The sequence below is a fragment of the Mercenaria mercenaria genome, chromosome 6, assembly GCF_021730395.1.
Source record: "Mercenaria mercenaria strain notata chromosome 6, MADL_Memer_1, whole genome shotgun sequence".
Lineage (NCBI taxonomy): Eukaryota > Metazoa > Mollusca > Bivalvia > Venerida > Veneridae > Mercenaria > Mercenaria mercenaria.
The window spans coordinates 57,463,949-57,480,280 of NC_069366.1; the positions used below are offsets into that span (position 1 = coordinate 57,463,949).

Sequence of the window (16,332 nt, forward strand, 5' to 3'; positions counted from 1 at the left end):
TATAAAAGAAGTGGCTAAAACATTAAATAACATAAACTTTATAAAACTTTTAAAAAATTCTAAGTTAAAAGTTAAAATGGGGCATAACTCAAAATTCAAATTAGAGTTATGGGGATTGTTTCTTCATGTGTAGACTTTGATAGTAAATATTTTTTTTAATTTTGAAAAGCCTTGATAGCATCAGATATTTGACTATAAAAAAACTTTGACCAAAAAATTATGAGTTAAATGGGGCATAACTTTGTCAAAATTCAGATCTGAGTTAAGGGGATTGTTTATCCAGGTGAAGACCTTGACAGTAAATAACTATTTCAAGATACAAGTCAATAGCTTTGATAGTAACAGAGATATTTGACTTTTATCAAAAACTTTAACCAATGGCGATGCAGATGCCAGGATGAGTGCAATAGCTCTACTTTTTCTTCGCAAAGTCGAGCTAAAAAGCAAACAAACTCTATTCCAGAAAGTTTCTTTTTATTTCATACATGGGTGATAATGTCAAACTTTAAAAGATTGACATAATTAACTTCATATACTATATAACAGTGCTGTGCAAGTCTAATAATGTTTGCAAACTTTGCTATCATAGGCTTTTACAAATATCAAATCAAAGGTAGTCCAAATATAAATAGTCCTAATCTTTCTTCTTTTTACTCGTGCACTTTCTGAATAGCATTGTGTTTTCTTTTAACCTCCTGTGTTTCAGTTTGTATGTGTAGCATTCTACAGAAATCAGCATGTTTCTATCAAAGCATAAGAACTTTAAGTCTTGGAAACAGCTGACATTGAAAGAAGCAAAAAGGAGTAAATTCAAAGGGTTGTTTTTAAAGAACTGCTGCTTTCTTCTATAAAAGTTAACACCCCTTTTCTTTTTCTATAGAAGCGATATAGTTTTTTACTGGAATACGTTATTAAGTATAAGTGGATTTTATATGAAGTAGAGAACAGCCAAATTTGGTGTGTTCAGCCGTTTGTGAAATTCTATCTTGAAATTAGGTAAATGACACTGCTAGTTCAGTTTTACATGAATATTAATATAATTTATATGAAAAACTTAGCATTTTTTGTGCCAATCTTCATAAAGGACGCAGCAAAACCAAAACTTTTTGCCATAGGAACGAAATCTGAAGACATGCATAATAGAAATTGCTGTCTATGCATGCACCAAGTTCCATAACAAAATTTCTTGCCTACCATGCGGGGAAAGACAAGGTTTTCTGGGTAGGAGATTACCTCAGTTTTTCCCCAAGGGAAAAGATAAGCTACATGGTGCATATAGCCCTCACATGTAGAGCATTTTTAATTATACTTTGAAAATATTCAGTAACTTCAAAGGCAAGAAAGTTCGTTGAGGTGGCAAGAAGTCCTCATAAACATGTAGATAATAATTTATACTTGTAGTTTAAGAACATCTTTATTAGTATTAATAAATACTCACAATCAGTTTGAGAGTTATTACAACTTGATAATACACAGGTTTCAGTTTAATAACTGCTACAATCTCATGTTACATAAAGAATAATTAGATACCTAATGTATCAAATACAACATAGTTATTCTAATCCCACTTAACTGCCAACTTCCCCACATGAATCTGAGGTGGAGGACTAATGATTTCAGACACAATGTCGTTTATCAAATAGTCACGGAGAACATATGCCCTGCCCGAGGATCGAACTCGCGACCCCGCGATCCGTAGACCGACACTCTACCTACTGAGCTAAGCGGGCGGGTATATACATAATATCTTTGAAAATATTGCAGTAACTATCAATGAAAGGCAACAAAAGTCTCAGTTTGAGAGATGGGGCAAAGCACAAGTCCCCTCCGATAAAACACTGGTAGGAGACTAACAATAATTTTATACTTGTCAGTTAAAGAAACATCCTTATATAATAATTAAATAAATACATCACAATCAGTTTGAGCTAGTTACTTACAACTTGATAATACACAGTTTATCAGTTTATATAAACTGCTAGCAATCTCATGTTACAATAAAAGAAAGAATTAGATAACCTTAAATGATAATTCAACAATATCAACAATAAGTTGAACTCTATAATCCTCCACTTAACAAGCATTAGTGCTGATAATAAAGAACAACACTTCTGCATTCAAAATGGCTAAAAACAGATTTGTTAAAGTTTTGTGGTATCACTTTTATAACACTGGGAAATTTTATCACTTGCACAAGTATAAAATATCACACAGATATTGTGAATGATTAACAAAACAAGTGTTTTTGAGAAGAAATGAACTTTATTTCTTTCTGTCTTCATATTTCAATGTCAACAACTATTTGAATGCCATAAAATACGATACTATTAATAAATAATGCACCATAAGCACAGAGAAGAGATTAACACAACATATCTGTGGACCATCCAGCCAAATGTCTATTTTTACCAACTTCATGATATATTCATTTTAGCAAATTCTATCGCAACTTCTAGCGCCTTGTTTAAGGCTTGCGTATTTGTGCCAGTTGCCTGAGCAGCCAGATCTTTGCCACCTCCCTTACCGTTGATCAGTGGCGCCACCTGCTGAACCCACTTGTCTGCACCAAAACCTTGTGATGCTACAGCCTGCAAATATTCAAACATCTCCCTGCTTATTTGACATAAGAAATATTTTTTAAACATTTCCCTGCTTATCTGACATAAAGATATGTCTTTTAAACATCTCCCTGATTATTTGACATAAAGAGATATTCAAACATTTCCCTGATCATATGACATGAGAAATATCTAACAATTCCCTGAAATATTTAAGCATCTTCGTAATCATTTGACATAAAGAAATATTCAAACATTTCCCAAATTATTTGACATAAAGGAATATTTAAGCATCTCCCTAATTACTTCACATAAAGAAATATTTAACATGTCCCTGAAATATCTCCCTTACTATATGGCATGAAATTTTTTTCAAACATCTCCCTGCTCATCTGACATTTAGAAATATTCAAACACCTTATTATCTAACAGAACTACATTTAATTACAAAGTCTGTGCCAAATTATGTTTGTTTGTTATAGATTTAACACAGTTTTTCAGCAGTATTTTAGTTACGTAAAGGCAGGCGTTTAACCTAACCAGTGTTCCTGGATTCTGTACCAGTACAAATCTGTTCTCTTTGAGTAACAGCCAACTTCCCAACAGGTGGAGGACTAATGATTTTTGACACAACAGCTTTTATCAAATCGTCACGAAGAACATAACCCAGCCCTGAGATTGAACTTACAACCCCAAGATCTGTAGATCTGTGCCCTCCCTACTGGGCTAAGCAGTCAGGTGTGTCAAATTATGTCTTACTTTGTCATTTATAAGATTATTTTTCTCAGTAATTTTTCGAAACGTATCTCACAATGGCACTTTAATGTACAGCAAGTTCAAACATTCTTAACCAAGCAGTTCTCAACTTATTGGGCAGAAACCATATGCTCTACCAACAAATGGATGGACCGGCAAACTGATGTGGCTGACAGGTGAAAAGAAATATACCAAGACGTCTAAGAAGCGGGGCATAATTTCTTTTGAAAGATTTCTCTGAAAGCTAGAGGAAGTTAGTCTTTGAATGAAGGCTGACAGGTAGTTAATGTTCAAAGACTTAAAAAGTAGTTATTGGTGGAAGACTTCACCAGAAGGCTAAAGGCATAGGACTTTACCAGAAAGCTATAGTTGGTTTGTTTGTTTTTGATTTAATGCCATTTTTTCAACAGTATTTTAACTGCAGGCAGTTAAACTAACCAGTGTCTCTGGATTCTATATCAATACTAACCTGTTCTCCGCAAGTACCAACCAACTTCCCCACATGAATCAGAGGTTGAAGATGGATGATTTCAGACACAACGTCTTTTATCAAATCGTCATGGAGAAAATATGCCTTGCCCGGGGATCGAAATCATGACCAGATGATCTGTAGATCAACGCTCTTCCTACTGAGCTAATGTTGTTAGTTATTGTAAGAACACTTTACCGTAAGACTACAGGTAGCTGTAGTTGGAAGACTTCCCCAAGAGGCTAGAGGTGGAGGACTTTATCAGATGGCCACATGTAGTTATTGTAACTACTTCAAGGGAAGGCTAGAAGCAGTTATTGTTGGAATACTTCAGTGGAAGGTAGTTTTTTATCATTTGCAATTTGTAGTAGATTTTACCTTTGGAACACAACTCATGCACAATATTTTACTGTTGTCATTGTCCACAGTGAAGAACATCGCCGCTGTCTCAGGACTTGAAGCCTTGTATTGTTTCATGGCAGCATCCAAAGCCTAAATTTATAGTAAATAGAAAAGCACACCTGGTTAACACAGATACACTTCGATTAATTTCATCATATTCATGTCTGTCTCAAATACATTTTCCATAAAGTCATCATCAAGAAAAATACATCATCTTCTTTATCTCTATAAACTTGAATTTTCATGAACATGTTTAAGTGCTGTGTGGCCACTGTAAAAAGTCTCCCCGTATTTGGACTCAGTGTTGTTATATGAGCCACACCATGAGAAAACCAACATAGTGCGTTTGCGATCAGAATGGATCCAGAACCAGCCTGCGCATCCGCACAGTCTGGTCAGGATCCATGCTGTTCGCTAACAGCTTCTCTAATTGCAATAGGCTTTGAAAGCGAACAGAACTGATCCTGACCAGACTGCATGGACGTGCAGGCTGGTCTGGATCCATGCTGGTTGCAACGTCACTCTGTTGGTTTTCTCATATTTTCTGGTCCATGAGTCCATTCAATGTTTAAGAATAATATTGTTCCGCTTAAAGGTCCAATACTAAGGAAAGTGCACATTTTAATTTCTTTTAAAAAGCACAGAAACTATTTCATTTTATTGGAAAATGAAAGTTGGTATGTAGAAATTCGAAATAAATCGCAGTATATGTACAATTATTTTTCTATGAAGTATGAAGAAAGTTAAAAAGACCTGGGGGGTCATTCTGTCGATTCAATGAAATTTCAACATAATACACATACATTTCTTTGAGTTCCAAAGACCTTCTGTAAATTTTGACCTGCCAATCTTCATTATTTAGTGTCTTGCAGAAGTCTATGCACTGGCTATGAAAAAAATTGCCAACTCACTTTCCCTTAGTAATGGACCTTTAAGTCGACACTAGGGGGCGTGAGGGTTGTTGTAAACTTCATTACCTCTCGTAAACAGAGAAAGTCTCCCTGTACTTGGACTAAAGTTTTGTTATTTTTTCTGGTACTTTGGTATCGTGGAGTCCATTTTAATGTTTATAGATAAAAGAGTACCGGTTAAGCGGGTGCTAGGGGGAATAATCAAACTGAGTCTGATATTATCTTGCTTGGTTGCCTTCTATGCCTCGAAAGGATCTTCTTTCTGATTTTATTTCTTATAAAACTGAATCATGTAATTTAAAAGCAACAAGAAGATTCGTCTAACTTTAATAATTTATCAATTTCTATTTCAATGTTTAACAGTTGCTGCTTTTGGGCCCTATAACTCTCAAAACTGTACATTTTATCTCAAGCTTACATTTTTAAAACATGTCTATCAAACTAGACTAGAATATCACACCTTAGCATTGGATCCTGCCTTGAACTCATGCACTATATATTTCTGATTGGGATTTTCTGTGATCATTTGTTTTGCTTTTTCTGTGACTTCACCAACAACCGCGGCCTTCCTGGCCTTGTCAAGATCATCCATCTTCTTTTTTAAACCTTTTAATTCTGTTCGTAATCGATCTTTCTCTGAGTACGAGATTACAGACTGAGATAACTCCTGCAAAATTAGAAAATTAGCATTATATAATACAAATGAATATTATCATATTCAAACCTTGGATTGCACTAAATACAAGACAGCTTTGTATCACACTACATATCTTAGTGCATGTAAAGGACACTTGGAAAACTAAAAATAAACAATCATATTTCAACTTCATTTGAAAAAAAATTGTATAAAGTACACAAAAAGTTTCAATCCAGTAAATATAACTGTTACCTAGATATGACTTGATAGTAAGTTGCATGCAAAACTGTACCATAACTTTCTTAGTTGGAAAAGAGGCCATAATTCCAACACTAGATGCTCACAAAAAACATGTCGAGCCCGTCAGCTGTCAAAAAGACTAACATTTATAATACTATTTGGCAGCTACAGAACTGATTGCGGCAAACATTTCTGGCAAGTTATTTAAGAACATCTCCATCTATGGCTAAGTTACAGCCAAGACATAAGAAACTGCATCAACTTTGGACCTTTGACCCCTAAGTGTGACCCTGACCTTTCAACTACTTACGTCTGACAGACTGTCTCATTGAGGTAAACAATTGGGCAAAGTTATATAAGAAACCCTCAATCCATGGCTGAGACAAGCCCAGACAAGAAAAACTACACCAAGTTTTGACCTTTAACCTCTAAGCTGGTAGTTGCATGCGACACTCTGTCTCATTAAGGCAAACATTTATGCCAAACAAGAGGGCCATGATGGCCCTATATCGCTCACCTGTTAACATTGCTCTTGAGGACAAGAAGGTCCTCAGAAAAAATATCTAAATCCAAAGGACAGGAACAACAAAGGGAAGAAATTTAACCAAAAAGAAGAAAAAAATTCTTACAAGGTATAGATATGTCAAAAAACACCTAATAACTGGAGGTACCGTCCACGTTGTACCACAGAAAAGTGGTCTCGGTTTTTCCCTATGGCCAATAATAAAAAAGTTACTAAAAATAAACTATTTAAAGTAACGTAAAAGGGAAGTAATTAAAAGAAAATATTGTAAGTGAACAAAAAAAGGATCTGCCAAATAAATATGTTGGCATAAATGAAATTTCAGATCAGTATCTTCATTAGTTATGGAGATATACCCATTTTAATTTGAAATAAAGGGAGGTAATTTGACATAAAATCAGTCCATAGTTATCTACCCTGATTGTCTCAGTCCAAACTAATAACAATAATGAAATTTCAAATAAGTCCTATAAGTACTTAGTGATATAAATCCATTTTGATTACAATCAGGGGAGGTAATCAGATATAAAATAACTCTGGAACCTACGACTGGATCTGATTTGTCATGGAGTCCAAGATTTATTGTTGTTGAAGATATTTTGGAAGTTTGTATCAAATAAAACCATAAATGAAGTCTCTATATGGCTGCAAAAGCCAGAATAACCAATTTTGAACCTTTAAGGGGCCATAACTCTTGAACCCAAGATGGAATCTGGCCAGTTCAAGAAAGGAAGCAAGATCTTGTGGTGATACAAGTTGTGTGCAAGATTGGTTAAAATCCAACCATAAATGAAGCAGCTATTGTACAGACAAGGTCAAAATAGCTAATTTTGGTCCATACAGGGGTCATAACTCTGGACCCCATTATAGGATCTGGCCGGTTCAAGAAAGGAACCAAGATCTTATGGTGACACAAGTTTTGTGCAAGTTTGATTAAATTCAAATTATAAATGAAGCTGCTATTGTGCAGACAAGGTCAAAATAGCTAATTTTGGCCCTTTCAGGGGCCATAACTCTGGAACCCATAATGGAATCTTGCCAGTTCAAGAAAGGAACCAAGATCTTATGGTGATACAAGTTGTGTGCAAGTTTGGTTAAAATAAAATCATAAATGAAGCTGCTATTGTGCAGACAAGGTCAAAATAGCTAATTCAGGTCCTTTCAGGGGCCATAACTCTGAAACCCATAAGGGGATCTGGATAGTTCAAGAAAGGAGCCAAGATCTTATGGTGACACAAATTTTGTGCAAGTCTGGTTAAAATCAAATCATAAATGAAGCTGCTATTGTGCAGACAAGGTCAAAATAGCTATTTTTGGCCCTTTCAGGGGCCATAACTCTGAAACCCATAAGGGGATCTGGATAGTTCAAGAAAGGAACCAAGATCTTATGGTGACACAAGTTTTGTGCAAGTCTGGTTAAAATCAAATCATAAATGAAGCTGCTATTGTGCAGACAAGGTCAAAATAGCTATTTTTGGCCCTTTCAGGGGCCATAACTCTGGAACCCATAATGGGATCTGGCCAGTTCAAGAAAGGAACCGACATCTTATGGTGATACAAGTTGTGTGCAAGTCTGGTTAAAATAAAATCAATAATGAAACCACTATTGCACGGACGACAAACAAAGGGTGATCACAAAAGCTCACCTTGTCACTATGTGACAGGTGAGCTAATAAAAAACAAAGATTGCTTTATGCATGGCAAAGTTACAGCCCAGACAAGCTCTAAAATGACCTTTGAACCCAAGTGTGACCTTGACCTTTGAGATAGAGACCCAAAGTTTGCCCATGACACTTTTTCTCATATATGTGAACATCTACACCAAAGAAAAAAAAGATTGCTCCATATCTATCAAAGTTATGGCCTGGACAAGCTCTAAAATAAAATTTGACCCCTAACTGTGACCTTGACCTTTGAGATAAAAACCTGGGGTTTGCGCATGACACTCTGTCTCATAGAGTTAAACATTCATGCCAAATATAAACAAGATTCCTCAGTGCATGTCAAAGTTATGGGCCAGACAAGATGTGACATTACCTTTGACCTTCGTGACCTAAACCTTTGAGATTGGAACCTGGGGTTTGCGCATGACACTCCGTCTCACTGAGGTTAACTTTCATGACAGACAAGAGCTCGTCGAACACGAAATGCCCCACTTGATGCATTCAGTAATTGCACAAGGAACAGAAATTATATGCTCACTGTAAACAAAAGTTCTACCATTCTGGTTTAATCTGACCTTGACCTTTAACCTATTAACCTAACAAGAGATTACAGAGTGATCTTGGCGCCATCAACTGAGCCATTTTTAAATGTTCCAAATTTCAAGACGAGCTCAAGGTCAAAATCAATGTCAAATTTCATTTCAGTACAAAACAATGTGTATGTGGTCCAAATTTGAAAGCTGTGGCTTGAGAAATGTGAAAGCAGGTCACTAGATCAATTTCAAGGTCAAAGTTCATTTCGGTAGACAGAAATATGCATGTGCTTCAAATTTGAAGGCTGTAGCTTAAGAAATAGGTAACAGGTAAAAATCAATGTCAAATTTCAATTCAGAACACAAAAATATGCATACAGTCCAAATTTGAAGCCTGTAGCTTCAGAAATGTGAAAGTAGGACACTAGGTCAATCTCAAGATCAAAGTACATTTCAGTACATAAAACTATGCTTGTGGTTCAAATTTGAAGGCTGTAGCTTGAGAAATGTGAAAGTAGGTCACTAGGTCAAAATCAAGGTCAAATTTTATTTCGGAACACAAAACTATGCAAGTGGTCAAAATTTGAAGCCTGTACCTTCAGATATGTGAAAGTAGGTCACTAGGTCAATCTCAAGATCAAAGTTCATTTCAGTACACAAAACTATGCTTGTGGTTCAAATTTGAAGGCTGTAGCTTGAGAAATGTGAAAGTAGGTCACTAGGTAAAATCAAGGTCAAGTTTTATTTCAGAACACAAAACTATGCATGTGGTCCAAATTTGAAGCCTGTACCTTCAAAAATGTGAAAGTAGGTCACTAGGTCAACAAGCAAATTCGATGAACTGGTATCCCCCACCGAAAGGGTTTGTGGTGAGGAATGGCAAAAAAATATATCCGGAAAAAAGTTAAGGATGTTAATAAGAAGCAAATAATTTCATTAGTGAAAATCAATTTAACAGAAAACAAATGTTTAATTAAAGAGTACATAATAAATGTATGATACTTTGATCCTGACTAAAGAATTTATTTTGAATGGGATATGCTTACTGTAATAAGCTTAGCTTTTAAAATTAAATGAGTTAATTGAAATGTGAGCTTGAAGTTTAACTGGAACGAAATATTGTCTTTGAGTGGTTTGGCACCAGGTGTTGCTGTTTAACATGTACATAAATTTTGAACTTATAAGAACAGATGTCCTTAAGAGAACACAGGTAAGATATCTTGAACATGGCTGAGGGCAAGGTTTGTGCAGTCACAACTTAACATGTTGATGGTTTGAACATTTAAAAAAAAAAAAAAAAAGAATGGAAATATATATATATGTATATATTTATTTTTTTAGGGGGTGGGGGTGCAGGGGAACGGGAGAGGAAACAAAATTTCACATGTTGATTATAAATACTGATTGAAAATTAAAAATGAAAAAAAAATAGGGTAAAAGGGTGAAGTTGGGGGGTGGGGGGCAGAGGATGCATGATCAGTGGTGGGCATGACTGGGTGGAGAAGTGAGGTGGGGGAATGGTACAACTTGGAAGGTTTGAAAAAAATCTAAAATAAGAAATGAAAAAAAAAAAAAATTGTGGGAGGGGGTGTGACCAAGGCAAGTGGGTGACCAGGTGTGGGTGCGCAATTTCACATGTTTATAATAAATGTTCACAGAAAAGAATGAAAGAAATTTAATGAAATTCTGCCAAATGATAAGTTTGTTATGTACAAATATGTGGATTTTAGACAATTAAAGGGCAATAACTCTGAAGTTACAAAAGAAATCCGTACAAAATTGTCTGTGCACAACCACATTATAGTGCTCTAAATTCTGTTAAAGTTTCTTAGTTCAAGGTCAAATATATCAAAAGTTATGATGCAGAAATTGCCATATCTATAGATCTATAGTACCCTATGTAGTTAACACTAGAAACTTCTAAGGGCTATAACTGTGGTGTTACTTGGGCAATCCGTCTGAAACTTGATGGACCCCATAACCTAATAGTGGTGAACATGTATATGAAGTTTGTTTGAAAAAAATCTAAAATAAGGAATGATTTTTTTTTTTTTTTTTTGGGGGGTGTGTGGTGGGGGGGGGGGGGGGGGGGGGGGGGAATGGGGGGGGGGGGGGATGTGATCAAGGTAAGGGGGTGACCAGGTGTGGGTACACAACTTCACATGTTTACAATAAATGTTCATGGAAAAGAATGAAAGAAATTTAATGAAATTCTACCAAATGGTAAGTTTGTTATGTACAAATATGTGGATTTTTATACAATTAAAGGGCAATAACTCTTACTTTACATATAAATCCGAATGAAATTGTGTGTACACAATCACATTATGGTGATCTAAATTCTGTTTTAAGTTTCATAGTTCTAGGTCAAATATATCAAAAGTTATGATGCAGAAATTGCCATATTTATAGTATCCTATATAGTTAACACTAGAAACTTCTAAGGGCCATAACTCTGGTGTTACTTGGGCAATCTGACTTAAACTTGACGGGCCGCAAGAACTCATAGTGGTGAACATGTAAATGAAGTTTTAAATAAATATTCCCAACCATTTCCTAGATATGGCTCCGGACGGACGGACGGACAACGCCAAAACTATATCCCTCCGACTTTCGTCGGGGGATAATAACAAGATCAATGTTTTTTTCGGTGCACAAACCTATGCATGTGGTCCAAATTTGAAGGCTGTAGCTACATAAATGTGAAAGTAGGTCACTAGGTCAAGATCAAGGTAAACTCATGTCAAGGTTCTAAGTTTTTCCCTGTATAAGTCTATATGAACCATATGACCCCTGGGGCGGGACCATATTTGACCCTAGAGGGATAATTTGAACAAATTTGGTAGAGAACCACTAAATGATGCTACATTACAAAATATCAAAGCCATGGTCTTTGTGGTTCGAACAAGAAGATTTTCAAACTTTTTTCCAATATAAGTCTATGTAAACCATGTGACCCCCAGGGCGGAGCCATATTTGACCCTAGGGGAATAATTTGAACAATCTTAGTAGAGGACCACTAGATGATGTCATATACAAAATATCAAAGCCCTAGGCCCTGTGGTTTTGGACAAGAGGTTTTTCAAAGTTTTTTCCTATATAAGTCTATATAAACCATGTGACCCCCGGGCAGGGGCCATATTTGACCCCAGGGAAATAATCTGAACAATCTTGGTAGAGGACCACTAGATTTTGCTACATACCAAATATCAAAGCCCTAGGCCCTATGGTTTTGGACAAGAAGATCAGAAACCGTTTTAACTGTTCCTGGCCAATGTGACCTTGACCTTTGACCTAATGACCTCAAAATCAATAGGGGTCATCTGCTGGTGATGACCAACCTCCCTAGCAACTTTCGTGACACTAGGCCTAAGCGTTCTTGAGTTATCATCCGGAAACCGTTTTACTGTGCAGGGTCACTGTGACCTTGACGCTTAACATACTGACCTCAAAATCAATAGGGGTCATCTGCTGGTCATTTCCAACCTCCCTATCAATTTTCATGATCCTAGGCTCAAGTGTTCTTGAGTTATCATCTGGAAACCGTTCTACTATTCAGGGTCACTGTGACCTTGACCTTTGATATTACAAACCTCAAAATCAATAGGGGTCATCTGCTGGTGATGACCAACCTCCCTATCAACTTTCATGATCCTAGCGTTCTTGAGTTATCATCCGGAAACGGATTGGTGTACATTCCGACCGACCGACCGACCGACAGACCTACCGACCGACATCTGCAAAACAATATACACCTCCTTCTTCGAAGGGGGGCATAATAAAAACGAGATTGCTTCATGCATGTCAAAAATATGGTCCGGACAGCAAATCTGGACGGACACACGCACGAATGCACATACACCAAACAGCCATTTGGAAAACTATGTCTTCACTTTCGCAAGTGTGCTCGACAAAAATTAACCAAGTATTATCTACCTTTGACATGAAAGTATGTTTGAATGAGAAACCTTGTGTAAAGTTACAACTGCATATTGTTACTGAGATATGGCACTGCATGCAAAACTTTAACTGGTCACGACAACATCCATGTGAGAAGAAAGCTAAAAAAATCTAATTGTATAAAGATGACTTACATCATTGAGTTCTACAATCATCCTTGTTAGCTGTTTATCTGTGAATTCCTGAGTTTTACTGTTACTCTCTAGTTTGGTCTTCAGGTCTTCTACCTCTTTATTTAACACATCTACACGATGACCAGCCTACATGTGAAACACAGGCAGAAAGTAAAAACAATGAGATAAGGTATAGCACAAAATATTTAATAATAATAGCAACTTAAGTTACAAAGGTAACTCAATCAAGCCAATTTATAATAAAATATGGGAGTTATTTTCCTTTCTTAAAGAAATAATTTTCTTCTTAAAAAGAGTATTTGTAAGAAATGGACAATCATCTGTGATAGTATCTATCAATTCCATCAAATAAAGAATGAATCTGACAAAAGTACCAATAGAAAAGTGAAAATATTTATGTCCTGCTCAATTTCATGGAAGCACAAGAGATAAGGCATTTCTGTCCCGGCGGGAGACCGGGAGATATACTGAAAATACAGGAGAAAAAGTCTCCCAGCGGGGGATATGGCATGTATGCGTCTACCTTCATGGCTTCTGTGCCTGTAACAGCAATGATCCTTCTCACGCCTTTCGATATGGCTTCCTCTGAAACTATTGCCATCTTGCCAATATGTCCTCCACGCAGTAAATGTCTGTAAATATATAAGCAAACTGGATTATTTTGCAGTCTTGCCAATATGTCCTCAAAACAATAAATGTCTGTAAATATGTATGGGAATTGGATTATTTTGCAGTCTTGCCAGTATGTCCTCAAAACAATTAATGTCTGTAAATATATAGGAATTGGATTATTTTGCCATCTTGCCAATAGTCCTCCACACAGTAAATGTCTGTAAATATATAAGCAAACTGGATTATTCTGCAGTCTTGCCAATATGTCCTCAAAACAATAAATGTCTGTAAATATATGGGAATTGGATTATTTTGCCATCTTGCCAATAGTACTCCACACAGTAAATGTCTGTAAATAAATAAGCAAACTGGATTATTTTGCAGTCTTGCCAATATGTCCTCAAAACAATAAATGTCTGTACTGGCTAGCGACCACCAAATCTGGACGACCACCAAACTGGACAGTCCTGTAAACGCCCTTTTTCGGTCTTTAACCTTGTTAATCTGTTTACAATCAAATGGTTGCTTGATTTTCAACAACAGGGCAAAGTTACAAGAGTTAAATTTAAGTATTTTACAAGAAATGCTACATTTCATTTTGCCTGCACTCACGGAGCATGTTTACATGTCGGGGGAAGTCGGAAGTGGCGCGATGCGCATGCGCAATATTTCTGTGAGGTCCCGCCATTAACTCTAAAGGTTCCATGCAAATTTGAGGTAAGCAGACAAGACGTTTAGTAAACACTACTCGTATATCGGGGAAATACAGCTTTGATAATTTAGTGTATGACTTTTACGCACCCTAAAACACATTTTCATATCAAAATATTCACTTCTAAAAGTGAAATTTTAAAAGATTTGGTTGGGAGAGATACAATCAAATTTATAGGTTCAAGAGAGGTAATTCGTACAATTCTTGGACTCAGACACAGTACGACTACTTTCCATTGGTTGAAAATAAAGTTTAATTCAATGTTGAATGTAAATTGAAAATCAATAAAGTGATAACTCGCTGTCCATAAACATGGTACTGTTAGACCTTAAAATAAAGTGATTCGATGGCCCTTTGTGTGGGCCTCGAAAAAGTACTTGACCTAATTTTAGAAGTAAACAAATTAACTTTTTAGTTAGGAGACTTAGGAGGAGAACCTAGCTTTGTTCACGTGAAATTTCAACCACTAGATATATGTATTTCCCCGAGTTGTCGTGAAAAATATTCCAAAAGTGTCCGTTTGTAGGACGCTAGCCAGTAAATATATGGGAATTAGATTATTTTGCCATCTTGCCAATATGTCTTCCACACAATAAAGGTCTGCAAATATGTAGGGAAATTGGATTATTTTGTTATCTTGCCAATATATCCTCCACAAAAAACATGGCTTTTAACATATGAACAAATTTGATTATTTTGCCATCTTGCCAATATATCCTCCATGCAATACGTGAAAATAATTATAAGCATTTATAAGTATATAAGCAAATTTGATTATCTTGTAAAATCTTATTAACACAGAAGTCTGTAAAATGGTGGGGAAACTGAATTATCTTGCAAACATGTCCTCCAAGAAACAGAATGGCAAGAACATTTAACTTTATTACCATAATGTCTGTATAAATATATGGAAAATGAATTATTTCACCATCTTGCAAATATATCTTCCACACAATAAATGCCTGTAAAGAGAGTAGTTGAGCCTTGTGCCAAAATAAACAGATTATGATGTTTTCTCACTAACTGAAAGGTTTGTTTCTCTAGTATTATCTGTTTGGCCTATCATTAAATTTCGTTGGAGATTTTTTGGTGAAATACAATAAAATGAAATTTGATTAAGATGTACCCACTGTACAAAGAATGAAATTACAGTGATTACAAGCAGACCTGTGTAATGCTAATTCAATGGCCATTTTTTTAAACTTGTGTTTAAGTGAATACGGGTACATGCTTCATTATAAATGTAAGGTTATTATGAACTGATAAAAGACGGCCTGATAGTGGGCAATATCTCATCCAAATTATGTGGCTCTGGGTAGCTAAAAATCATTTCAGGGAATTGTCTGATGTGTTTACCATAAAGCCTCTTCAAAGCTGACAGCTGAAGTAGGCCAATGTACATGTAAAACAAATTGTTACCTATTACTTCAAAAAAAAAAAAATCTCTTTGACAAAAAACATGGTGAAACAGAACTAAGGACCTTAACCTTGCTTCTGGCAAAGCTTTGTTAACATTCAGCAAGCAGAAAATGAGACAAGAGGGCCATGATGGTCTTATATCGCTCACCTGAGTACCATTGCTTTAATGGTAAGATAGATCAAGTTTTGACATAGATTACATAAGCATACACATTAAATATCATCCGGATATATATTTTCTTGTAACAGTCCCTTTTGACCTACGGGTCACATACTAGTCAGGGCCAATCTCCATACCAAGTTTGAGGATCCTAGGCTCAAATGCTGAATTTTTGTACTTGCATGACTATTACTTACCCTGGAAAACTTAAATAACATTTAAAACCAATCTCATTAGATGCTGCTGAGGTATATGCATTTATATAAAATAAAGGGAGGTAATCTGTTATAAACTGAGTCAAAAGTTATCTACCCTGATTGTCCCAGACCATCTGATGGCACAAATGACATTTCAAATTAGTATCATCATTGGTTACTGAGATACACCCATTTTAATTTGAAAAAAGGGAGGTAATTTGACATAAAATCAGTCAATAATTATCTACCCTAATTGTCTCAGTCCAACTAATCCATTTTTATTAAAATCAGGGGAGGTAATCATGCATTTGTCTATGCATGTAGAAGATACAGCATACATGCCTTTAAAACAGTATATTAGAAAAGTAAGTAAAAGTAGAAATTTCTTACCATGGAAGACATAAATAATGTTTCAAACCAATCTCATTAGAAGCTGCTAGGTATA

The 16,332-nt window shown here is 35.8% G+C and overlaps 1 protein-coding gene across 2 annotated transcripts in view; it reads right to left on the bottom strand.

Annotated features, from left to right (window-relative positions):
* Positions 1-1,740: 1,740 nt before the first annotated feature.
* LOC123548805 (alanine--tRNA ligase, cytoplasmic-like) overlaps positions 1,741-16,332 on the bottom strand; it is a 104,335-nt gene continuing 89,743 nt past the window's right edge. For both annotated transcript variants that reach the window (XM_045336349.2, XM_045336348.2), the window contains exons 16-20: positions 13,311-13,419; positions 12,788-12,913; positions 5,557-5,763; positions 4,162-4,275; positions 1,741-2,588 (exon numbers count right to left, since the gene is read on the bottom strand). In XM_045336349.2, the coding sequence (XP_045192284.2) occupies positions 2,415-2,588; positions 4,162-4,275; positions 5,557-5,763; positions 12,788-12,913; positions 13,311-13,419 (730 nt within the window). In that variant the 3' untranslated portion in view covers positions 1,741-2,414. The remainder of the gene's footprint in view (positions 2,589-4,161; positions 4,276-5,556; positions 5,764-12,787; positions 12,914-13,310; positions 13,420-16,332) is intronic.